Source organism: Neoarius graeffei, chromosome 20, assembly GCF_027579695.1.
Source record: "Neoarius graeffei isolate fNeoGra1 chromosome 20, fNeoGra1.pri, whole genome shotgun sequence".
Taxonomy (NCBI): Eukaryota; Metazoa; Chordata; class Actinopteri; order Siluriformes; family Ariidae; genus Neoarius; species Neoarius graeffei.
In genome coordinates this window covers 24977521-25004773 of record NC_083588.1, presented here as the reverse complement: position 1 = coordinate 25004773, position 27253 = coordinate 24977521, and the positions used below count along the sequence as shown (strand labels likewise).

The following is a 27253-nucleotide window of genomic DNA, read 5'->3' as shown; positions in this document are numbered from 1 at the left end:
GCAGTCCAGATCTTTCACCCACAGAAAACAGTTGGCGCATCATAAAATGGAAGATACGACAAAAAAAGACCTAAGACAGTTGAGCAACTAGAATCCTACATTAGACAAGAATGGGTTAACATTCCTATCCCTAAACTTGAGCAACTTGTCTCCTCAGTCCCCAGACGTTTACAGACTGTTGTAAAGAGAAAAGGGGATGTCTCACAGTGGTAAACATGGCCTTGTCCCAACTTTTTTGAGATGTGTTGCTGTCATGAAATTTAAAATCACCCAATTTTTCTCTTTAAATGATACATTTTCTCAGTTTAAACATTTGATATGTCATCTATGTTCTATTCTGAATAAAGTATGGAATTTTGAAACTTCCACATGATTGCATTCTGTTTTTATTTACAATTTGTACTTTGTCCCAACTTTTTTGGAATCGGGGTTGTAATAGGCATACAAGAAATCAGGAAAAAATGAGTAATAGAATAAAAACATAAATAAACAAAAAATACTACTAACAAAATAAAATAAAAGGGAAGATTGGCTCCAAACCATAAGATACAGAAACAAAAAGACATACAGCAGTCTAAATGCATCTGTGAGTCAGTCAGGTTACTCTGTCAATCTAACCTATGTAGGTATAATCTTAACCCTAGGAGGTGGGTTTTTTATTCAGAAAGGTACTAAGTTCACCTCTTCTAAGCAGATGCCCCAAATACTGTGGCAAATAGTTTAGGAAGGGGGAACAGATTTTTAGAAACCGCTCATCCTTTTCCTTAATAATAGCCTGTAATCATTCGCGTGGGAGGAAGTTAAAAATCTCTCTGTACCACTGAGTAATAGTTGGTGGCGACTCTTTAATCCAATTGTGCAAAATGCACTTTCGGGCAATTAAAAGGAGCTTTTCAAGAAGAGCATATCTTGATGCTGAGAGTTGAAGTTCTCTAGAGGGGAGACCTACAAGGAAAACACACGGGTCTTTCTTGATCTTGACCTCAAGTATCTCAGTGATTTATTTTAGCAATGCGAGTCCAGAATCTGGAGATGAGCTTGCATTCCCAGAAGCAATGATAATAGGTCGTCCTTTGTGAGTGACACTTAATGCAAAGAGGAGAGATGGATCTGTCCATTTTGTGCAAAATAACAGGGGTGATGTGGAGCCTATGAAGTATTTTGTATTGAGTCTCTCTAAATCTGTTACATGTAGATACAGAACTAACTATAGTTGCTTTCCAGTCATCATCTATGTATTCATTACCCAAGTCTCCCTCCCATTTAAGGGCAATATTGGGGAGCTCATACACAACTGACGCAGTAAGTTGAGAATAAAAGGCTGACACAAAGTGTTCTATAGTTCTGCGTTCCAAGATAAATCTTTCTGGATCGTTAGGAGATAGTCTAGTAGGGGAAAAATTTGTTAGGGAAGCTATAAAATGCCTAATTTGTAAAAACCAAAAAAATGTGTCTTGGGGACGTCATATAATTCTTGTATCTGCTGGAAAGACATTAGGGTGTTATCTTTGAACAAGTCTGCAAATACATGAATCCCATTTTCTCGCCAAGCAGAGAACATAGAGGACCGAATGTCTACTGGGAAATCAGGGTTATGAGTAATGGGAGATAATAAAGATTTAACATTCTTTCTCCCTAAAAACGTAACTATATCGCGCCACACTCTGACACTATTGTAAATGATAGGATTAAGTTTTATCTCAGATTTAATGTTAACTATGTCACAGGTAACCAGGCTCCATGGACAATGCGGGAAACACGCCCAAGAGTCAACACATGCCTTGTTCCTAATATATGTTTGAAGCCATAACCAAAGATGCCGAGCATGGTAGGCCCAGTTGTAGAAAATCAAATTAGGTACAGAAAGGCCGCCCGTATCTGTAGGCAGTTGTAACAGTTTAAACCTCTGTCTGGGCTTCTTGTCTTGCCAAATAAACTTTGAGACTGCCCTTTCCAAGTCCCTATTGACTTTCTTTGTTAGATATATAGGAAGCATCTGCAAGGGGTATAATAGATGGGGAAGGGCATTCATTTTGATTAGACTAATTTGACCAAACGATGACAATGGTAGATTATGCCATCGCTCAAGATCTCTCTTGACTGCTGCGCACACTGCAAAATTAAGTTTCCACAACTCCCTCAAATCTGGAGAAATCTTAACTCCCAAGTATGTAAAACCAGAAACTGACCATCTAAAAGGGAAATCATCCAAAACATCAGAGTTATTCAAGGGCCCAAGAGGCATGGCTTCTGATTATCAAAATTTAATTTTATATCCAGATATGGTGCTGAATTCATTTAATATGCTCATAATAGCTGGGATGGACGACTTAGGGGATGTCACAAACAAGATGATGTCATCAGCGTACAGGGCAATTTTATGCTCTCTGGTACCCAGCTCAATTCCTCTCACATCAGCATGCAACTGTATAAGCTCTGCTAGTGGTGCCAAAGCAAAAAGTAAAGGACTAAGTGGGCATCCCTGACGAACACTTCTAGCCACTGAGAAACACTCAGACCAAAGGCCATTGGTTATGACCGCAGCTCTAGGAGAGTGATATATAGTTCTAGTCCATTTAAGAAAGTTACCCCCCAAGCCAAATCTCTGCATTATATCAAATAAGGCCTTTTCAGCATCAAGGGAGATGGCCAGAGCTTTCTGCTTCTTCTGAGTTGTAAACTGTACAATATTCAATAGCCTCCTTACATTACTGAGGGAATAGCACCCACGAATAAAACCAGTCTGATCAGGGTTTATAAGTACTGGGAGCAAGTCCTCCAAACGTCTCGCCAGAAGCCTGGAGAGTATCTTACTATCAACTGAAATTAAACTAATAGGTCTATAGGACCCACATTGGTCAGCTGGCTTGCCCTTCTTCAGAATAACAGATATATGGGTGAGATTTAAAGTAGGGGGGAGACAGCCCTTGTCAAAAGAATCCAAAAACATATCAGTTAGGGGGTTAACTAACACCTTACTAAAAGCCTTATAAAAATCAGGACCAAAACCATCTAGGCTGGGAGCCTTGCCCCCTTTGAGGTCATTGATAGTTTCTAGAACAACTTCTTTGCAAATCGGTCTACTTAATTCTGCTTTTTGTTCAACAGACAGAGATGGCAATTCCATTCCATCCAGAAAGTTGGATCTGACTACTGAAGAGGATGTGCAGTCTGAGCTATAAAGTTCCTCATAGAATAACCTCATAACTTTATTTAGATCTGCTGATTTGAAGTGTCTAGACCCATGTTTATCTGTTAGAGATGAAATCAGATTTGGCTCAGTTTTATTGCCTGATTCAAATAACCTGTGTTTCGCAAAGAATATTTGTGTTTTTGCTTTGTGGGTTAACAGCTGATTTAGAGCAGAGCGGGCTGCTCCTAACTGTTTTGCCAAGGAGATACTGTATGAGAGCCTGAGCTGAGCCTCAAGGTCAAGCACAACCCTCTCAAGTTCCAATTGTTTTTCAATGGCATCCTTCTTCTGTGCTGAAGAGTATGATATAATGGCCCCGCGTATATATGCCTTGGCAGATTCCCATAGAGTAGAGGGACTAATGCCAGGTGTTCTATTTTCAGCAAAAAAAAATGTCCAATTTCCCCAGTAATATATTCAATGAAGCACCGTTTTCGTAGCAGAACAGGATTCAGTCGCCAGCATCTACCTGTACAGGTTGGATCCCTATAAGGAGGGGGCATGGTTACAGCAATAGGAGAATGGTCAGAAATAGACTGAATACCAATTTTGCAATCTACTATCCTATTTAGGACCGACCTTGATGAGAAAAAGTAGTCTAATCTAGAAAAAACTTGGTGAGGGATAGAAAAAAAAGTGTAATCTTTATCCAAAGGGTGCAATGTTCTCCAGATATCATACAAGTCTAAATCCTTAATTAATTCAAGCAATTTGGTGCTCTTCCTTGATAGAGCAGAACGAGGAGGTGAAACATCAATGTTAGGGTTAAGTACACAGTTGAAGTCACCTCCCATGACCATGTATGAAGAGGAAAGTGAAGCCAGGTCTGAGAGAAGCTGCGGGAAAAAAAAGATGCTTCATAAGCAGTAGGGGCGTATATACATCCAAAACCAACATGCTTGCCAAATAAATACCCAGACAGAAGCACATAGTGGCCGCCTTTGTCAGTTATCGTTTTATCAAGGGTAAAAGGCAAGCTACAATGTAAAAGAACAGCAACCCCTCTGCTTCTGGAGTTATATGAAGAGTAAAACACCTGCCCTTCCTCATGTTCTGCATGTTCTAAATCAGACAAGTGAGTCTCCTGAAGAAAAGCTGACATTTCTCCCTTTTCAGGAAGGAGAGTATTTTCTGACGTTTGATAACATGATTGATGCCCTTCACAATTTTGATGTCAGTCATTAATTAAATGTGTGTTGAGTACTGTGGAATTGGTATCTGAGTAAGAAGAAACCATAGGTAGATAGGCTGAAGATGAAATCAGATATAGCTTAATGGCAGGAGCATAATTCACAGAATTACTGAAAAATAATACAATAAATAAAGCTGTCTCTAAAGGTCCATCCCCAAACGATGGAACACATCCCAGAAAAGCCAAGCAAACCCCACCCAGAACAGAAAGAAAAAACAGCCATAATATGGCATTCAGTGACTTGGGACAAGTGAAGCTAAGAGGTGTCCCTCCATCAATAAGTGAGAACAAAACATGAGCAGAAGGTAATTCCATTCCTCTAATGCACAATCCCCACATCTCTCCCCCCCCCCCCCCCCCCCCCATCGGCCAATTAGCGCATTGAAAACCCCTTTCAGGATAAAAAAAATAAAATAAAAAAAACCCAAGTAATTAAGCGATGCATGTAGGCTATAAGAAGAAAAATACTGTATGCAGCCCCATAACAAAAATCAGTCAATTTCCTGACTTAATCAGGAATTTCCTTATATCCACAAATGTAGACTAATTGCAATTACTTGCAAACAAAAATGAGGAATCTCCACAGTCTTTGAGCAAGTCCTTATATCCAGTAAATAGGTTAGACTCGGACCAATATGAAAATAACAAACAAATAAACCAAAAAAAAAAAGGTAGCAAGTAGCCTACCAAAAAATGAAACAGGTGTCTTACAGGCAAATTAAATTCACAAACACCATATAGAATGACATTCCTTATGGGCTAGCCTAGATGAGGAATGAAACAAAAGGGTAGCCTAAGTCGGTTCTACAATCAATAGCCTAGTAGTCAATCGGATCCAAACCTGGTCAGAAATTCATCCGCATCTTTAGGAGACTCGAAGGAGTGGGCCTCGCCATTGAGGGTGAAGCATAGAGTGGATGGATAGCGTATTTGGAACCGTATTCCTCTCTGGATAAGTTGTTCGCATGTGGCGTTGAACTGGCACCTAGCCTCCCTCACTCGAGGTGACAAGTCCTGTCGGATGTAAACCTTATTCCCCTGATAGGAGATTTCGTTCTTTTCTCTGACGGCTGTAAGGATCTGTGACAGTTCATGTAGGTGGGTGAAGCACAGAAGGACGGCAGGCCAGAACTGAGTTCACAAAACTCTCTTTTATTCAGCTTTTCAGCTTTTATAAACACTCTCCCACACTCAGACACACGCATCAGCCGTCTGGTTCGGGAGAGAGCTCCCTCTTCTCTCGCTCTCTCTCCTTAAATAGGGCGCGGTCACTGGGAAGACACACAAACACATTAACGACAGGTGTAGTGATTCTGCCACTTACCTTCCCTGACTCCACCCTCCTGTCACAGTCCGATGCTTGACCACGCCCCCGCTGCCACATACCCCGAGTCCGGCCTGCAGCCGACTCCCCCCCCCCCCCTTGACGGGAGAGGAAGTCCTCCACGACCATCTGCGCCCCCGCCCTGTGGATCACCTTGAAGTTAAAGGGTTGGAGTGCCAGATACCAACGGGTGATCCGCGCATTGGCATCCTTCATGCGGTGGAGCCACTGGAGGGGCGCGTGGTCCGAACAGAGGGTGAAAGGGTGTCCCAGCAGGTAGTAACGGAGGGCGAGGACCGCCCACTTGATCGCCAGGCACTCTTTCTCAATGGGGCTGTAGCGCCCCTCACGCACCGACAGCTTGCGACTGATGTATAAGACTGGGCGATCCTCCCCCTCCACCTCTTGGGACAAAACGGCCCCCAGCCCTCTGTCCGACGCATCCGTCTGCAACATAATGGGGAGAGAAAAGTCAGGGGAGTGTAAAAGTGGCCCCCCACACAGTGCAGCCTTGACCTTAGAAAAAGCCCGCTGGCATTGCTCCATCCACTGGACCGGATCTGGTGCCCCCTTTTTAGTCAGATCAGTCAGTGGGCTGGTGACGTCCGAATAATTAGGTATAAACCTACGATAATAGCCAGCCAGCCCCAGGAACTGTCTAACCCCCTTTTTGGTCTTGGGCCTCGGACAGGCCGTAATTGCTGCTGTCTTGTTAATTTGGGGACGCACCTGTCCATTGCCCAAGTGGAAGCCCAGATACCGTACTTCCACCCGCCTAATCACACTTCTTCGGGTTGGCTGTGAGACCCGCTCGCCTCAGCGACCTAAGGACGGCCCTCAGATGTTCGAGGTGCCTCAGCCAGTCATTACTATAGATGATAATGTCATCGAGGTAGGCGGCCGCATAGGTGGCGTGGGGGCGGAGGACCCTATCCCTATCCATCAGCCGCTGAAACGTAGTGGGCACCCCAAACAGCCCAAAAGGAAGTGTGACGAATTGGTGTAAGCTGAACGGTGTTGAAAAGGCCGTTTTTTTCCCGGGATAATGGAGTCAAGGGGATCTGCCAATAACCCTTTGTTAAATCCAGTGTCGAGTAAAAACGAGCCGTGCCTAGCCGATCAAGCAACTCATCAATACAAGGCATTGGGTACGCATCGAATTTAGACACCACGTTGACTTTTCTATAGTCTACACAGAACCGGACCGACCCGTCGGCCTTGGGTACCAAGACCGCTGGGCTGCTCCAGTCACTGTGGGACTCTTCGACGATGCCCATTTCGAGCATGGCCTTGAGTTCTTCCCGAACCACCTTTTTCTTGTGCTTGGGTAACCTGTAAGGGCGGCTACGCACTACCACCCCCGGGGGCGTCTCAATGTGGTGCTCTATGAGGGTGGTGCGGCCGGGCAGGGGCGAGAACACGTCCGAAAACTCGGTCTGCAACTGGGCAACCTCCGTGAGTTGGGTCAGGGAGAGGTGGTCTCCACAGGGGACCGGAGAGGTACGCAATGCCAATGTTCCCTTTTGAACCTCCGGCCCCAGCTCCGCCTTCTCCGGAACCACCGACACCAACGCCACGGGGACCTCCTCGTTCCAGAGTTTGAGCAGATTGAGGTGGTAAATCTGTAGCGCCCCACCCCTATCCACTCGCCTCACTTCATAGTCAACATCCCTGACTCGCCGTGTGACCTCAAAGGGTCCTTGCCACTTGGCGACCAGTTTGGAGCTCGATGTGGGCAACAGTACGAGCACTTTATCTCCCGGTGCGAACTCCCTAAGGCGCATACCCTTGTCGTACAGGCGGGTCTGTCGTTCTTGGGCCTGCTGCAAATTCTCCTGAGTTAGGTGCGTGAGTGTGTGGAGTTTTGCGCGCAGGTCAATAACGTATTGGATTTCGTTTTTACTTGGTGAAGGTCCCTCCTCCCAATTTTCCCGCAGCACATCTAGAATGCCGCGCGGCTTTACGCCCGTATAACAATTCAAATGGGGAGAACCCCGTGGAGGCTTGGGGGACCTCTCGCACTGCAAAGAGCAAGGGTTCGAGCCATTTATCCCAATTACTGTACGTGCGTCCTCACTTACGAATTTTTTAATTATGTTCTTGAGGGTGCGGTTGAACCGTTCAACTAAACCGTCTGTTTGTGGGTGATACATGCTGGTGCGGATCGGCTTAATACCCAACAACCTATACAGTTCGTTCAGTGTACGTGACATAAACGAGGTGCCTTAGTCAGTCAGAATCTCTTTCGGGATTCCAACTCGGGAGATGACGCGGAAGAGTGCCTCCGCAATACTGCGTGCTGAGATATTGCGAAGAGGCACTGCTTCCGGGTATTGCGTTGCATAGTCCACTAGAACTAATATAAAGCGGTACCCTCGTGTTGACCGATCTAATGGCCCGACGAGACCCATCCCAATTCTTTCGAACGGGGTCTCGATTAACAGTAGAGGGCGCAAAGGTGCTTTTGGAATGGCCGCTGGATTTACTAACTGGCATTCGCAGCACGCCGTACAGCACCTACGGACATCGCCGCGGATCCCCGGCCAATAGAATCAGGCCATTATTCAGGCTAGTGTTTTATCCTGCCCTAAGTGTCCAGCCATGGGATTAAAGTGAGCCGCCTGGAATACCAATTCCCGGTGGCTCTTCGGAATCAAAAGCTGCGTGACTCGCTCTTTAGTTTGAGTGTCCTGCGTCACTCGGTATAATCTATCCTTCATAATCGCAAAGTAGGGGAAGGATGGGGTGGCGTTCGGCTGGAGCGTTTGACCATCGATTACTCTCACTTGGTCAAACACATGCCGCAGAGTCTCGTCTCGCGATTGCTCTAATGGGAAATCCGCGAGGGATTCCCCAACAGAGAGAGGAGGGGCCGGCGGCTCCTCACTCTGACGCGGTGATGACGTAGACGGCTCTGTGACAGCTGCTCCCGCCAAAGTGACACAGGGACCTCCCCCTGTTAAATGGCAGGACCCACTCTTCACTAAGTGTGTCATTAAATCCCGAAATCCCGGCCAATCAGTCCCCAAAATTATAGAGTGGGTAAGGCGAGGATTAACCGCCGCCTTCACTATAAATTTTTCCCCTCGGAAAAGAATGTGGACCGACACTAAAGGGTAGTTGTGAACATCCCCATGCACACACAACACCTTCACCAATTGTGCTCCCCCCAATGCCTCGTCTTGCACCAGGCTTTGGTGGATTGAGGTCTGATTACAGCCAGAATCCACCAACGCCTGATATGTATCCCCTTGGATACTCACCGGTATGTGATACGCTCCGGCCCGATCGGGGGCGGCTCCTGGTGCGTCGGGGATCCGAACCACCGCGCCCACCTCCATTACCGAGCACTGCTGTTGGAGGTGGCCCGGCTCCCCGCAGCACCAGCAAACCGGCCCGGGCTTCCTCTCTGCACTAGTGCTCTGGGGCTCACTCACCTGAGGGGGGGGGAGAGACAGACACAGAAGGGAGAAACGGAAGGGCACCGCGGGTGCGGCGGGCCGGCTGGGGTGGTGCCGGCCCCCGCCTCCGCGGTGGGGGAATGGGGCAAGGAGGAGACACAGGAGGAGGAAGAGGGAGAGAGAGAAGAGAGAATAGAAGAGGTCATCTGCTGTCCTGTCGTCGGGACAGCCGCCAAATGGTCCTCCGCCAGCTCGATTGCCTGATCCAGCGATGTCGGGCGGTGGCACTGGACCCACTCTGCGGTTCCTGCTGGTAAACGTGCGATGTACTGTTCCAGTCCCACCTGGTCGATGAGTCCCTTGGCGTCGCAGCTGTCAGCCCTCAACCACTGCCAGCAGGCGTCCCGGAGTTGCTGGCCAAACGCGAACGGCTGGCCGACTTCCTCCAAGCGCAAAGCGCGGAAGCGCTGACACTGCTGCTCGGGGGTGCACCCCACACGCTGGAGGACGGCCCGGCGAAGGTCCGCGTAGGCCAGCCGGCGGTCGGCGGGGAGCTGTAGCGCGGCCAGCTGCGCCTCTCCCATTAGCAGGGGGAGGAGGCGTGCCGCGCGCTGATCCATCGGCCACCCTGAGGTCTCCGCGACTTGCTCAAAGAGCATGATGAATGCCTCGGGGTCGTCCTGCGGGCCTATCTTTGTTAAGGTGGGAGGGGACGGGTCCGCAGTGGGAGCGTTGGTAGACCCTGCCGATGCGAGGAGGTGCCAGAACGCCCGACGATCTTCCTGTTGCACCAGGGCCTCGAACCGTTGTTCTTGCTCCTTACGGAGGGCGAGCAGCGCTTGGTGCTGGCTCTGTTGGGCCGTGGTGAGGGCGTGGATCAGGTCCGCGAAGGGGGAGGACTCCATGGGGCTGTTCTCTTCTGTGCTCATTCCCGGGTTTCGGCACCACTGTGACAGTTCATGTAGGTGGGTGGAGCACAGAAGGACGGCAGGCCAGAACTGAGTTCACAAAACTCTCTTTTATTCAGCTTTTCTAAACACTCTCTCACATGCACACACATCAGCCGTCTGGTTCAGGAGAGAGTGCTCCCTCTTCTCTCGCTCTCTCTCCTTAAATAGGGCGCGGTCACTGGGAAGACACACAAACACATTAATTAACGACAGGTGTAGTGATTCTGCCACTTACCTTCCCTGACTCCGCCCTCCTGTCACAGACTGATGCTTGACCACGCCCCCACTGCCACAGGATCTTCTGCTTGTCGTTGTAGTTATGCAATTTTAGAATAACAGGTCTGACATAGTTTTTCTTTCATGGCCCAAGGGCTCTGTGAGCTCTATCAATCTTTATAGACCCATGCTTTGTTTCCAAGCCCAGTATGTCAGGTAGCCACGATTCAAAAAATTTGACTCCCTGTGTCCTTTCCGTACCTTCTTTGAGGCCGATGATATGTAAATTGTCCCTGCGACTTCGGTTTTCAGTGTCTTCGACTCAGTCGGTTAGGGACTTAACTTTTTGCTCAAGTTCGGCAACTTTACTCTCCAAAGAACTTGTACGATCATCACACTCTGAGATACGACTCTCTGCATCTGTTATCCTATTGGTATTTTCTTTTTTGCGGCCATTCAAACCGTGCAAGGAAGACTGTAACTCGGTGAATTTCAGCTCCATCAAGGCACTAATCTTCTCCGTGACATTTTGAGCAATGGTGTTAGCAACGCTATCCTCAGCGTCGCCATCATCAGCGCCAGAATCAGGATTAGCCGACTGTATTTTCTTGTCAATACGCGTTTTCCTTCTAGTAGTTTCTTGCTGATTTGTGTTCCCTTCAGTTCTAGACATGTTTTCTGGTAAATTACTATAAATGCCTGTGGTTTAATCAGTTATAATTAAACATTTTTGGCCTTCGGAACAGGAGGGCGACAGAAACAAACCTCTCATGCCAAATGCATCACGTGACCACGGAAGCCCAATTTTGAGAGGCTGTCAGTTTAGTTTTATTTGTATAGTGTTTTTAACAATGGACATTGTAGCAAAGCAGACAGGCATTTTTGTTTTTGTTTTGACAGCCATTATTGTTCCATTAACAAATCCCTACTCGCAATGTACAGTCCTGTTTGAAAGTATTGGAATGACAAGGCCAATTCTTTTATTTTTGATAGCATTTGGGTTTGAGATTAAAAGCTGAATATGAGGTGATGGAGCAGAATTTCAGCTTGTATGTCTTTGTTAAACAACTTAGAACATGGCATCTTTTGGAATGAAAAATGCCAAAAAGATCTAAAAAAGAAAGAAACCAACCACTGGCTTCTTTTGGTTCAAAAGAAAGAAACCATTGGTGTACAACAGCAGTTAATAACAGAAACATTGAGAGAGCTGTGAAGAAAAACCCAGAAGCAACAGTCAGTGGCATGGCCAAGAACCACCATAGGGCAGGAGTGATGGTGTTGCAATGCCCAACTTAAAGAAGGCTTTGAGAGCAGAAATATAGGTAGTATACGAACACAATATGCAAAACCTTCGGTCAGCAGTAAGACTCTGAAGGCCATATTGGAATTTGCAAAGAAATGAGCCACAAACCTTCTGGAACCAAGATTAACCTCTCCCAAAGTGTGTGCATAGAAAGGATCTGCTCATGATCCTCTACATATGAGCTCATCAGTCAAGCAGGGTGGAAATAGTCATGGCTTGGGCTTGCATGGCTTCTTCTAGAACGGGCTCACTAATCTTTATTGATGATGTAACTCATGATGGTAGCAGCAGAATGAATTCAGAAGTCTACAGAAATGTCTGCCAGTTTACAGAGAATTGAATCCACTCCCGTTGGGACAAACTTCATCATGTCGCAAGACAATGACCCAAAACACTGCCAGCATAAAAAAAAGAACATCATCAGGATAACAAGTGGTAGGGCAAGTCAATCCCCAGCCCTTAATCTTAAGCATATACATGTCATGTTATTTTCAGTCTTCAGCTGTGAGCTTTAACCAGTTTTGACAGTCCCTTCTGATCTCTCTCAACAAGGCATTTCCAATGCTGAAACTGCTGCTCATTGGATGTTATCTCTTTCACACCATTTTGTGTAAAGCTATAAAGACTGTTGTGTGTGAAAATCCCAGGAGATCAGCAGTTTCTGAAATACTCCAACCAGCCCATCTGGCTCAAGCATTTTACATCAGGGACAAAGTCACCAAGATCAATTTTCCCCATTTTCTGATCTGTAATTTCTGATATTAACTTAAGCTCTTGAGCTCTATCTTGCACATGATTTTGTGCATTGTGCTGATGTCACATGATTGGATAATTGCATGAATATGCAGGTGCTTCTAATAAAATGGATGGTGTGTGGGTGTATATGGTATTGTGTGTTTAAGTTAGCATAAGCAAAATGATTCCTGCCAATTTTCTGATACGAGAGCATTCTTAATAAAAATTTCACTGTCATATAGAACTGTATTTTGAAGGTGGAATATTTAAATAATATTGGCTAGCATATTGGTAGTATATCAGACATGTTCCATTCAGCTAGCATGATGCTGAACGAATCAAAGTCGAGTATCTGATATACAACGAAAAAAAGGCAGTCAATATTATAATACATATACACACACACTTCATATCAGCATTCTTGAAGGCCAACGCTAGCTTGCTTACCTGCGAGTTAGCACTGTCAGCGAGGCAGTGCAGTCACCTACAGCTGGTGTTGCATTCATCAGCGCAACTGAAGTCACCTTCTAGCTGGTGTAGCGTTCATCAGTAGCACAGGCTAACGACTGAGAAACTAAGATTTCTGTCTCCAGACTCTTCTTACATGCACACTCGCCACAGTATTTTTCACTCAGACTTAAGTATTCATTTCTCTGTGTACTTGGTTGCTTTTAAAATCAACATCAACAACTATACACAACGGTGCAACCTGGCAGCCAAAATTCTCTCAAAATCTCTTTTAATGACATTCTCTTTTAATGAAGCAAACCTTGCGGCCATGTTTGTTTACAAATTGTCAGTCGCTCGTTAGTGCGGAAGTTTTACATCTCCAACATGTCTCTTTTCCAGTTTTTCAATGTCTGTTGGTATGTTTTTCTCTTGTAAATATGCATGAAGAATATATAATGAATTTTTGGTAGCTTTTCGGGTGTTCAGCACATCTTTTAGTTTCAGTTTTCAGTTTATTTATTTAGTGCTTAATTATAGCGTACCTAATCCTAGCAGAAGCACTAGATTAGCCTCGTCTTTTCTCATTCCCAGCTAACAAAGAAATGATTCTGTACATGTGCAGTAGAAAAGTTTTGTCATTGGATATTCGCATGACGTGTGATGTCATGTCTTGACAACATGCGATATTTGCAACAATATTGCACGCACATTCATTCTCCATTGGGTAGAGTGGCATAATACATGTAGGTTAAGCGATAACGTTACATGCGATCAAACCAAATGAATGAAACCCACTATAAGGGAATAGAATGCATGTTTTTATTCCTTGGAAAAAGTGTTTTGTATGTATAATAACTTTGCTTTTTTTTGCAGGCATGAACTCATCAAGAAACTTCATGTGCTGAAAGATTCTAATCCTGATCTTGCACAGCTGCTGCTTGAGCAGGTTTGTCAAACTTTAGTCAAACTAGTAATTTGGCTATTAGTTCAACAAGTTGTCACTGTGTATTAACCAATATTCTAACACCCCGTAAATTTATACATCCCATCTCTTCAATGTTTGATGTTTCAGATTTTTGACAACGCTATGATCACAGCTGGTCTGAATGATGACCCTCGCCCAATGATCTCTCGCTTAAATGATCTGCTGACCAAAGCCCTAGAGAAACACTGAGACCAGGACTGCAGGTTAGAGAGACCTGTCCTTTGTTTTGCAACATCACAGCCATCTATAAATGTCGGCAATTTTCTGTCCTACACTTAGCTGTATGTGTCCAGACCAAATCCCCATCAAAGTCTTGTACAGTAAAATTGTATTATAACAGCTCTTTGGTGTCAGATGTTTGTTACAGAAGAATATTTAGTGTAGTGCAGTGTAGTGTTAGAGGCCAAAGATGATATGTTACTTCATGTATCCACTTGCAAATTTTGTTACTAAAGCACTTTTTTCTTCCAGCTTGTAGACATTTCAATGACGTTTCTTTTGCTTTCCAGAATGCACCAGATGCATTAATTTGTGTAAAGCTGGGGTCTGCTGAACTTTTACTGCCACACTGTAAGACAGATTTTCAAGTTATGCAGGGGATGGACTTGGCAGAGCTGAAATGAATACAAAATGATGTAATGAGCTTGATCATGGACACGTAACATTAAAGCTGCAACATGCTTCTGCTGAACTTTTGCCTTTATTAATGATCTTTTGTCCTTACTTGTACATTAAACAGCGGGATTGTAATAGTTAGTGATGGGCAGATGGAGCCTTGTGAAGAACACGACAGTTTCCGCTACCTGTGTTGGGAAAAGTGTTGGCGTATCAATGTCATGTAACAGCGTCATCTAGTGGATTATAGAACGGCATTATGCAATTACTTCTATTATGGATAAAAGAAATGTGATGCATTATCATATTCTAATAAATGTGGTTATTGATTAAAGCACCGAAATAAGGTTGTACGAGTTTTGCTTTTAACCAAACTTGTGAATAATGTGCTGATCTTGTGAATGTTGGAGTGTAAACAAACGTTCATATACACATACTGGTGCAGGAATTTTAGTGTTTTTGTTTTGTTTTTTAATAACTCATTCTTCCTTACCATACTGGACGATATAATTTCCAAATATTCCCAAGTAGGATAACTTTTCTTATTTTCCTGGTAGGTTCTATTTCTTAAAACAAAACAACTGCAGACAACAAAGGCAAATCTCACACTAATCTCTTGGTACTAATGTGCAAAGTCAGTTAAAGCTTTACATACTACAACCCCGATTCCAAAAAAGTTGGGACAAAGTACAAATTGTAAATAAAAACGGAATGCAATAATTTACAAATCTCAAAAACTGAGATTGTATTCACAATAGAACATATCAAATGTCAAAAGTGAGACATTTTGAAATTTCATGCCAAATATTGGCTCATTTGAAATTTCATGACAGCAACACATCTCAAAAAAGTTGGGACAGGGGCAATAAGAGGCTGGAAAAGTTAAAGGTACAAAAAGGAACAGCTGGAGGACCAAATTGCAACTCATTAGGTCAATTGGCAATAGGTCATTAACATGACTGGGTATAAAAAGAGCATCTTGGAGTGGCAGCAGTTCTCAGAAGTAAAGATGGGAAGAGGATCACCAATCCCCCTAATTCTGCGCCGACAAATAGTGGAGCAATATCAGAAAGGAGTTTGACAGTGTAAAATTGCAAAGAGTTTGAACATATCATCTACAGTGCATAATATCATCAAAAGATTCAGAGAATTTGGAAGAATCTCTGTGCGTAAAGGTCAAGGCCGGAAAACCATACTGGGTGCCCGTGATCTTCGGGCCCTTAGATGACACTGCATCACATACAGGCATGCTTCTGTATTGGAAATCACAAAATGGGCTCAGAAATATTTCCAGAGAACATTATCTGTGAACACAATTCACCGTGCAATCCGCCGTTGCCAGCTAAAACTCTATAGTTCAAAGAAGTAGCCATATTTAAACATGATCCAGAAGCGCAGACGTCTTCTCTGGGCCAAGGCTCATTTAAAATGGACTGTGGCAAAGTGGAAAACTGTTCTGTGGTCAGACGAATCAAAATTTGAAGTTCTTTATGGAAATCAGGGATGCCGTGTCATTCGGACTAAAGAGGAGAAGGACGACCCAAGTTATCAGCGCTCAGTTCAGAAGCCTGCATCTCTGATGGTATGGGGTTGCATTAGTGCATGTGGCATGGGCAGCTGACACATCTGGAAAGACACCATCAATGCTGAAAGGTATAATCCAGGTTCTAGAGCAACATATGCTCCCATCCAGACGACGTCTCTTTCAGGGAAGACCTTGCATTTTCCAACATGACAATGCCAAACCCACGGTGGTGTAGTGGTTAGTGCTGTCGCCTCACAGCAAGAAGGTCCGGGTTCGAGCCCCGTGGCCGGCGAGGGCCTTTCTGTGCGGAGTTTGCATGTTCTCCCCATGTCCGCGTGGGTTTCCTCCGGGTGCTCTGGTTTCCCCCACAGTCCAAAGACATGCAGGTTAGGTTAACTGGTGACTCTAAATTGACCATAGGTGTGAATGTGAGTGTGAATGGTTGTCTGTGTCTATGTGTCAGCCCTGTGATGACCTGGCGACTTGTCCAGGGTGTACCCTGCCTTTCGCCCGTAGTCAGCTGGGATAGGCTCCAGCTTGCCTGCGACCCTGTTGAACAGGATAAAGCGGCTAGAGATAATGAGATGAGATGAGACAATGCCAAACCACATACTGCATCAATTACAGCATCATGGCTGCGTAGAAGAAGGGTCTGGGTACTGAACTGGCCAGCCTGCAGTCCAGATCTTTTCCACATAGAAAACATTTGTCGCATCATAAAACGGAAGATACGACAAAAAAGACCTAAGACAGTTGAGCAACTAGAATCCTACATTAGACAAGAATGGGTTAACATTCCTATCCCTAAACTTGAGCAACTTGTCTCCTCAGTCCCCAGACGTTTATAGACTGTTGTAAAGAGAAAAGGGGATGTCTCACAGTGGTAAGCATGGCCTTGTCCCAACTTTTTTGAGATGTGTTATCATGAAATTTAAAATCGCCTAATTTTTCTCTTTAAATGATACATTTTCTCAGTTTAAACATATGATATGTCATCTATGTTCTATTCTGAATAAAATATGGAATTTTGAAACTTCCACATCATTGCATTCCGTTTTTATTTACAATTTGTACTTTGTCCCAACTTTTTTGGAATCGGGGTTGTACAACATAACCTCCATCTTGTGATCAACACGCCAACTGTATTGGACACATGGTTCTTATAGTGATGCACGCTTTGATACGGGGCATTGGTAGACGTGCTCAACACGCATACCAGGGACATCAGTCATACGCATGGTATTTATGTATAAAGTTCAGATCTCAGTTACCTATGACAAGACATTTGTGACAGTAAAACATGCAGTTGCAGAAAAACTATACACGTTTGAACCTGTAAATATATGCTTTTGTGTATTCTCCAAATCGATTAGATATTGTCAGTTTATTTTAGAATATTGTAGGAATGTGTATTACATTACCACTTGCTACATCATTTTTTTTATTCAAAGGTCATAATGTCAATAATTAAAACAAATATTTCTGGTATTTTATTGAAACAAAATTACAAGCAATTAGGTGCAATATTAATAGAACTTGGAGTAAAATTGTCTGTCTTAAACCTTTTTTTTTTTTCATTCCAAGAGCTAGAATTCTAGATTTTTCCAACCTGTTCTGTTTTTCAATTTAAACACTATTACAAAACAGCTCCACAAGCTAAGCACAGCTTAGCGCCACAGTTATGGAATGGCTTTCCAAGTAGTGTTTGGGACTCAGACACAGTCTCAGTGTTTAAGTCTTGGCTGAAAATATCTTTTTCGTCAACCCCCCCCCCCCCCCCCCCCCCCCCCCCCACACACACACACACATGTTCACTCGGGTTTGTTGTTGGTAGAGTGGCAGGCTGCTTTATGTCCCAGGGCTCCCTCATGTCTCTTACCTTCTGGCTCTCCCTTTTAGTTATGCTGTAATAGTTAGTCTTGCTGGAGTCCCAGCTGTCACTCAGCACTCAAGCTGTACTGTTCTTAACTATTAGGTGACACTGGGTATACCGAACAACCTGTTTTTTCTTCCCCTGTCCCTCCGTCTCTCTCTGTCGAGTTATATGTCGATCCTAAGACACTAGTGATGCTGACCTCTTCTGCTCTTCAGACCTGCCTGATCCATCCTTATGTCTGGCTGGAGTCTCATCACATTGCTCCTGTGGAGGATGGCCCCATATGGACAGCTGAAAGACACTATCCATAGAAGATAGCTCTGGAGACTTAGTTTTTCTATGATGGCTGAGGACTACAATTGCCATGATAACTTTAGGACTGCGGTTGTTATGAACAGTTTTGCACTCAAGTCTCCATCAGTGAACAGTTGATTACTTCAACAAAATAGACTTCATGCTAAAACTATAATGAATTTCCTGGTTATCCAGTTGTACTTTGTGACTATATAGGACACCGTTATAGAAGCAAGTTATTTATAATCATGCTATCTGTTGTCACCTAAATGAGGATGGGTACTCTTGAGTCTGGTTCCTCTCAAGGTTTCTTCCTTGTGTCATCTAAGGGAGTTTTTCCTTGCCACTGTCACCACAGGCTTGCTCATCAGGGATAAATAAATTAAGGATAAAATTAACTCTCATATTTAAAGTCTTTAATTTTCTGTAAAGCTACTTTGCAACAATGTCTGTTAAAAGCACTATGCAAATAAACTGACTTGACTAGGCAAAATTGAGTTGCTTTGCTCTAACAATATTCATTCATAGATTAATATTTATATGAATGAATATTGTTAGAGTTGAGTTGGCTCCGCTGGCAGAGGAGGAAGCTGGACAGACCTGGCAGGCCCAAACGTATGGTGAGGGTCTGCTGGGAACGTCTGGCCGAGCACTCTGTTGGGGAGGTCTTTAACTCCCACCTCCAGGAGAGCTTCTCCCAGCTTCCGAGGGAGGCGGGGGACATCGAGTCCGAGTGGACCATGTTCTCTGCCTCCATTGTCGATGCGGCTGTTCGGAGCTGTGGCCGCAAGGTCTCCGGTGCCTGTCGTGGCGGCAATCCCCAAACCTGGTGGTGGACACCGGAAGTAAGGGATGCCGTCAAGCTGAAGAAGGAGTCCTATCGGGCCATGTTGGCCTCCGGGACTCCTGAGGCAGCTGACGGGTATCAGCAGGCCAGGCGTGCCACAGCTCTGGCAGTTGAGGAGGCAAAAACTCGGAACTGGGAGGAGTTCGGTGAGGCCATGGAGGAGGACTATCGGTCGGCCTCGAAGAAATTCTGGCAAACCATCTGGCGCCTCAGGAGGGGGAAACAGTACTCTGCCAACACTGTTTACAGTGCAGGTGGGGAACTGTTGACCTTGACTGGGGACATTGTCGGGCGGTGGAAGGAATACTTTGAGGATCTCCTCAATCCCACCGTCACGTCTTCCATTGAGGAAGCAGAGGCTGATGACTCAGGGGTGGACTCGTCCATTACCCAAGCTGAAGTCACTGAGGTGGTTAGCAAGCTCCTCGGTGGCAAGGCATTGGGGGTGGATGAGATCCGCCCTGAGTATCTCAAGTCTCTGGATGTTGTGGGGCTGTCTTGGCTGACACGCCTCTGCAACATTGTGTGGTGGTCGGGGACAGTGCCTCTGGAGTGGCAGACTGGGGTGATGGTCCCTCTTTTTAAGAAAGGGAACCGGAGAGTGTGCTCCAATTATAGGGGAATCACACTTCGTAGCCTCCCAGGGAAGGTTTACTCCAGGGTACTGGAGAGGAGAATGCGGCCAGTAGTCGAACCTCAGATCCAGGAGGAACAATGCAGTTTTCGTCCTGGTCGCGGAACACCGGACCAGCTCTATACCCTTCATAGGGTGCTCGAGGGTTCATGGGAGTTTGCCCAACCAGTCCACATGTGCTTTGTGGATCTGGAGAAGGCATTCGACCGTGTCCCTCGTGGTATTCTGTGGAGGGTGCTTCGGGAGTATGGGGTTTGGGGCTCTTTGCTAAGGGCTGTCCGGTCCCTGTACGAACGGAGCAGGAGTCTGGTTCGCATTGCCGGCAGTAAGTCAGACCTGTTCTCAGTGCATGTTGGACTCCAGCAGGGCTGCCCTTTGTCACTGGTTCTGTTCATAATTTTTATGGACAGAATTTCTAGGCGCAGCCAGGGGCCGGAAGGAATCCTGTTTGGGAACCACAGGATTTCATCTCTGCTTTTTGCAGATGATGATGTCCTGTTGGCTTCTTCAAACCAGGACCTTCAGCATGCACTGGGGCGGTTTGCAGTCGAGTGTGAAGCTGCTGGGATGAGAATCAGCACCTCCAAGTCTGAGGCCATGGTTCTCGACTGGAAAAGGGTGGCTTGCCCTCTCCAGGTTGATGGAGAAGTCCTGCCTCAAGTGGAGGAGTTTAACTATCTCAGGATCTTGTTCACGAGCGAGGGAAGGATAGAGTGTGAGATCGACAGGCAGATCGGTGCGGCTTCCGCAGTGATGCGGTCGCTTTACCGGTCCGTCGTGGTGACGAAGGAGCTGAGCCAAAAGGCGAAGTTCTCGATTTACCGATCGGTCTACGTTCCGACTCTCACCTATGGTCATGAGCTTTGGGTAATGACCGAAAGAACAAGATCGCGGATACAAGCGGCCGAAATGAGTTTCCTTCGCAGGGTGGCTGGGCGCTCCCTTAGAGATAGGGTGAGAAGCACAGTCACTCAGGAGGAGCTCGGAGTAGAGCCGCTGCTCCTCCACATCAACAGGAATCAGCTGAGGTGGCTCGGGCATCTCTTTCGGATGCCTCCTTGGGGAGGTGTTCCAGGCATGTCCCCCCAGGAGGAGGCCCCGGGGAAGACACGCTGGAGGGACTATGTCTCTCGGCTGGCCTGGGAACGCTTCGATGTTCTTCCCGAGGAGCTGGCTGAGGTGTCTGGGGAAAGGGAAGTTTGGGCTTCCATGCTCAGACTGCTGCCTCCGTGACCTGGCCAAGGATAAGCGGAAGAAGATGAGATGAGATATTAATATTTATTACATGCTTTTTAGATGAAAATTATTTCATTCTTTTATTAAAACTTTTTGAATAGAAGAAAGCAAAAATCTATTTGTTTTCTTCTATTCAAATTCCTGAAGTCAGACACTGAGTCTGATTTAATCATCAAACCTGATCAGTCTCATAACACATGAGGTTTGAGAGCTGTACATAAACATAACATGGAAGCATTTATTTCTGTCCTAGTCACTTCAGATTATCAGGAAAGCATCCCCCCCCAAATTCTGTATAGGAAAGCATTTCCCTTCCCCCCTTCCCCCAAATATTAAATTCTGTATTAGTAGCAATAAAACATGCTGAAAATAATCCATGTTATGAAGCATTGCTGACTTACTCTTACCTCTTGAAGCTTGATGTTCATGAGGTTGTGCTATACCGCTGGCAGCTAGCAGAGGATGGCAGCAGTGAGAGCCAGAGATCTCAGTTACCCAGAATTCTCCAGGCTGATTAACCTGAACTGCTTGCACCTGCCAGCTTTGGACATAGTCCTTTGTTGCACCTTTGTTGAGCGGAGACCAGTATGGTCTCTCAGGGATTTTCCTGAGCTAAGAGGAAAGGAAAAGAGGAACGAAGAATTGGAGAAGAAACTGAAAAGAAAGGTAAAAAGAAAGTGGAGGAAAGAAGGGACTGGATAGATTTAAGGCATGGCCTTGAAAAGAGAAATAATCTAAGGCAAATATATAAGACAGAATTTAAAAGTTTTCCCAAGTGCACAAAACATACCCAAACCCTTCCTATAACCTTCAGCATACCTATTGTGTATATATAAACTGTCTGTTCATTTATAAGCAAGTAGACTGCTGCTGCAGAGAATAAGTGTATTAGAGTTACCAGCCTCAGCCATCAACTCAGATTAGAGTCTACATGAATATTGCATGTGGAGTTTAGTGAGGAGATGTGCCAGACACAGTGAAGCCCATTTTGTACATTTTATATTACTTCGTATTGTATTAAAATATTGCATTATATAAAGTACATTAGAACAGAGAAGACCAGTGTATTTACTCTAAATACATCACCCATTTAAGTCTAGTTCCTCTCAAGGAACATTCCTCATGTCATTCCAGGGAGTTTTTCCTTGTCACCGTCACCTCAGGCTTGCTCATGAGGGATAAATAAATTTATTAGCAATAAAATTCATTCATATGTTTAAAGTCTTTATTTTTCTGTAAAGCTGCTTTGTGACAATGTCTATTGTTAAAAGCATCATACAAATAAACTGACTTGACTTTATCAAATTGATGTCTTTGAATTTCCACTGCAGTTTAGAGAGATCAGAAATGATATAAATACAATTTTCTTATGTTTTCTTACTCCGAGTCTGTTATCTTCTCTGCTACTGACATTGGATTACCTTATAAATCTTTTAGTACAGTTGTGTGTAAATATTTGAGCCAAACCTATGGGGCGCCATTTGTAAAGCATGTCCGTGCTGAAAATTTCAGCAACATTTTGTCACATTTAGCTTAAAGCAGTGTTTTAAAAACGGTGTGAATTTTTCAGACTCTCCTTTGTGCACATTTATAACAATATTTGTCATCTTAGAGATATTTTAAATAGTTATATCAATGTTAAATGTTACAAATAAATGTTAAATATTAAACCTAAATGTAAATATATGTTAAATATAAATATAAAAATTAAATCTAAATGTTAAATCTAAATCTATATTTAAATATTAAATATAAATGTTAAGTCTAAATCTAAATGTTAAATCTAAATGTTAAATCTATATTTAAATATTAAATCTAAATGTTAAATCTAAATCTAAATGTTATATCTAAATGTTAAATCTAAATGTTGAATCTAAATGTTTCTGCTGAAACTAAATATTTAGCTAATATGCAAATAATTTGATATGCATAAATAACTAATGTGCAAATTCCAGATGACCACAACAACCAGCCACAAGGGGGCACACTATTACCGACTTTGACACGCGTTCTTCTCTCTCTCCAGTCCGCTTAAGGATATGGGACATGAAACATAAAAGCACGCTATATCAGTTTCTTTCCATTAAAAATATGAATTAATTGCATCAACAAATACAAAATCATCTATTAAATTCAGCAAAATCGTGATATTCGTGATGATTATATGGCATTTCTGCTCGACTTCCGATATGCATTTTTTTATATATTCTCACTCTCACATACGTACATTCTCCTCTCATATACATATATTCTCCTTTCACATGCATACATTCTCCTCTCACATACATATATTCTCCTCTCACATATGTACATTCTCCTCTCATATATGTATATTCTCCTCTCACATGCATATATTCTCCTCTCACATACATATATTCTCCTCTCACATACGTACATTCTCCTCTCACATACATATATTCTCCTTTCGCATGCATACATTCTCCTCCCACATACACACATTCTCCTCTCACATACATGTATTCTCTTCTTACATACGTATATTCTCCTCTCATCTACATCTATTGTCCTCTACGTAGATTCTGCATACATTCTCCTCAACTGGACTCACTGATGCCAAGCCTTGCACATTTACAGTGGTGCCTCACCCCATGTTCCTTTGTATTGTTTATCACTAGGCATTTGCATTTCTGTTTATTTTGAGACAGTCCACCTGTCTGCATTGGAGACTGAGCAGCTTTTAATCTCAGTCTTAAGTCAGCTGTATTGCTGTATCCCTATTTCTCCTCCCTCCTTTTCCCTTTCCTTCATTTCTTTCAGGCAAAGCGCCTCTTTATCTCTCTCTGTATTGTAGTGTTGCACAGCTATTCTGAACAGGGAAGTCCATGTCAATAAGTTTCACATTGTGCAGTAATGTACAGTATGGTAAGCATGCTAATTATCGGTTAAGCTAGGCTATTTTAATACCAGCCTCACTGTGTGTTTTGCCTAATCAAATGAGAACATCATAAAGCAGCATAGCTATAGCCTTCAGATAAGTTGTTGGAACAGTTTCTAAGGTAGCATTGTAGGCCAATTTAGGCCAGGTTAATAAACAGAGGACTGGCATGACTTTTTGTAATACAACGATGCGGCACCTCTTTCTAGACAACAACAATAATAGAGGGTGACTGACTCCAGGTTGGAGTCTGGCCTGGGACATTTCCCGACCCTACACTATCTCTCTCTCCCTGTCATCTCCCTCTAGGCTACCCTATCTCACTGTCCCTTTTCTGTCCTCCTGTCATGATCTCTGGTGAAAATCTTTAGATTTTTTTCAATAATAGTAATTTAGTCAAAATATAGCCTATTTACATTTTATTTTTATTTATAGTTATTAGGCCTATCAAGTACAAAAATTCAAGCCAAACCAACAATAGGGTTCCCTAAAATTATATAGGCCTATATATCTATATATAGATATATCTATATAGGCCTAGATACCTATATATCGAGGGTTTGGAGCCAGAGGGAAGTAAGTGGCATTTTTGGCGAAAATGAGTTCTCTATATCAAATGAAAGGTCTTGATGAGCTCTATCTAACTGTACCAAAAAGACACATCAGAAATCAACCTATATTGAATAAAACAACAAAGACCTTACTCAGAAGTGGGCATCGGTGTTGGAGCCAAAAGGGCGTATGTCCCATTTACACCTATGGCTTAGATAGGCTTAGAAGGCCTAGCTTAAGTGAAGTCATAACAAGATAACTGAACAAGATAACTGAAATTGAACTGCTTGAAAGTACAATAGATGTTAAACTGTTCAAGTGTTTGAAATGAAAGACATAAATGTGAAGTCATAAATGAGAATGGAGCAAAGGGATGCGAAAAGGGGGATGAGAATTTAATTGTGTACTTGTATAGGAAGGAAATGGCCAGGCTACATTGCAATTAAACTAAACAGAGAAGTGGAGAGACCAACACATCAGAATGTGTTTGTTGTATACAGTATTTGAAATAAAATAAAAAAAAATTACTTGTTAATCACATTGTTTTTAACCAAGGATGAGCAGATACGCCTATTTTCCTTTCAAAACATTAGAAATGTTTGGTGCCCAAAAGGCGTATCCTATCTTTTTTGCCATATTTTTAAGATTTTACAAGATTTTTGAATATGTTCAATATGTTAATATCATATTTTTATTTAATGACTACCTCATTTAAGTATGTTTATGGCTATAATGTTGTGGTTAAAGGTAAATACATTTTGTTGATTAAAGGGTGGTCAAAATTTTGTTTTAGCTCTCTTGTAAAGTTGGTCAAATGTGACTTACGCCCCTCTGGCTCCAAACCCTCTATATAATTATGTAATTTTATATATACGTATGTGACAGGAGAATATGCCTATGTGAGAGGAGAATGTATGTATGTGAGAGGAGAATATGTGAGAGTGAGAATGTATGTATGTGAGAATGTATGTATGTGCAAATAACAATATATGCATGTGAGAGTGAGAATGTATGTATGTGAGAGAGCAAGTATATATGTACGTAAAAGGGCCAGTATGGATAATGTCTTGTATGGCTCCTCATAGTAAATGTGCAAGGCTTGGCTTTAGACATTGGCATCAGTCAGTCCAGTTGAGGAGAATGTATGCAGAATCTACGTAGAGGACAATAGATGTAGATGAGAGGAGAATATACGTATGTAAGAGGAGAATATATGTATGTGAGAGGAGAATTTGTGTATGTGGGAGGAGAATGTATGCATGTGAGAGGAGAATGTATGTATGTGAGAGGAGAATGTACGTATGTGAGAGGAGAATATATGTATGTGAGAGGAGAACGTGTGTATGTGGGAGGAGAATGTACGTATGTGAGAGGAGAATGTACGTATGTGAGAGGAGAATGTACGTATGTGAGAGGAGAATATATGTATGTGAGAGGAGAATGTATGCATGTGAGAGGAGAATGTACGTATGTGAGAGGAGAATATATGTATGTGAGAGGAGAATATATGTATGTGAGAGGAGAATATATGTATGTGAGAGGAGAATGTATGCATGTGAAAGGAGAATATATGTATATGAGAGGAGAATGTACGTATGTGAGAGTGAGAATATATGTATGTGAGAGGAGAATATACATATGTGAGAGTGAGAATGTACATATGTGAGAGGAGAATATATGTATGTGAGAGGAGAATGTACGTATGTGAGAGGACAATGTATGCATGTGAGAGTGAGAATATATGTATGTGAGAGGAGAATATACGTATGTGAGAGTGAGAATATATGCGAGAGGAGAATATATGTATGTGAGAGGAGAATGTATGCATGTGAAAGGAGAATATATGTATATGAGAGGAGAATGTACGTATGTGAGAGTGAGAATATATGCATGTGAGAGGAGAATATACGTATGTGAGAGTGAGAATGTACGTATGTGAGAGGAGAATATATGTATGTGAGAGGAGAATGTATGCATGTGAGAGGAGAATGTACGTATGTGAGAGGAGAATATATGTATGTGAGAGGAGAATATATGTATGTGAGAGGAGAATGTATGCATGTGAGAGGAGAATGTATCCATGTGAAAGGAGAATATATGTATATGAGAGGAGAATGTACGTATGTGAGAGGAGAATATACGTATGTGAGAGGAGAATGTATGCATGTGAAAGGAGAATATATGTATATGAGAGGAGAATGTACGTATGTGAGAGTGAGAATATATGTATGTGAGAGGAGAATATACGTATGTGAGAGTGAGAATGTACGTATGTGAGAGGAGAATATATGTATGTGAGAGGAGAATGTACGTATGTGAGAGGACAATGTATGCATGTGAGAGTGAGAATATATGTATGTGAGAGGAGAATATACGTATGTGAGAGTGAGAATATATGCATGTGAGAGGGTCAGGATAGATAAAGTCTTATGCGGCCCTTCATAGTTGTGGTCACTGCAAGTGCAAAAAAGCAGAATTGAAATGTACTGCCCTTTGTGCATATTCTGGAGACTGCAATGATTAGAATACTCACATTAGGCCTGTATCACTTGTATCACTCATTTGGAAGTCATTTTACAATTACAAAGTATATACTGCTTGGCAATATGCTACAAAATCATAAAAGTTGTTGAAATTGACATAACACATCATATATTTTAGAGTGATCTTCATCTTAACCTTGACTTCTAAGTGTAATATCACTATAAATGGACCCTCATGACCTAGAAAAATGGAAATCCACATGTAATTACAATTTTTGTCACACTTGTATAAAATGCCCCAATTTTTAATCCTGTCCATTGAAATTGCACATAACAAGGGTCGATGACCTCTAAATGACCTTCAAGGTCAAACTGAGAGCGCCTCCAGATCTTAAATTAATTGTTATGCCCTCAAGAACAAACCCTGAAAGTTTCATGCTTTTATCATCTTGTGCACGATTCATCTGCTTATCTGCTCTACTAACGCTACGTTCACACTGCAAGGCTTAATGCTCAATTCCGATTTTTTTGTGAAATCCGATTTTT

At 43.2% G+C, this 27253-nt stretch overlaps 1 protein-coding gene across 5 annotated transcripts in view; it reads left to right on the top strand.

Annotated features, from left to right (window-relative positions):
- trap1 (TNF receptor-associated protein 1) overlaps positions 1-27253 on the top strand; it is a 180997-nt gene that overhangs the window by 143986 nt on the left and 9758 nt on the right. For 3 of the 5 annotated variants that reach the window (XM_060901424.1, XM_060901427.1, XM_060901428.1), the window contains 2 exons: positions 13638-13710; positions 13837-14710. In XM_060901424.1, coding sequence (XP_060757407.1) covers positions 13638-13710; positions 13837-13938 — 175 coding nt within the window. In that variant the 3' untranslated portion in view covers positions 13939-14710. Of the gene's footprint in view, positions 1-13637; positions 13711-13836; positions 14711-27253 lie in introns of those variants that run through there. The other 2 variants (XM_060901425.1, XM_060901426.1) reach the window with 2 other exon arrangements.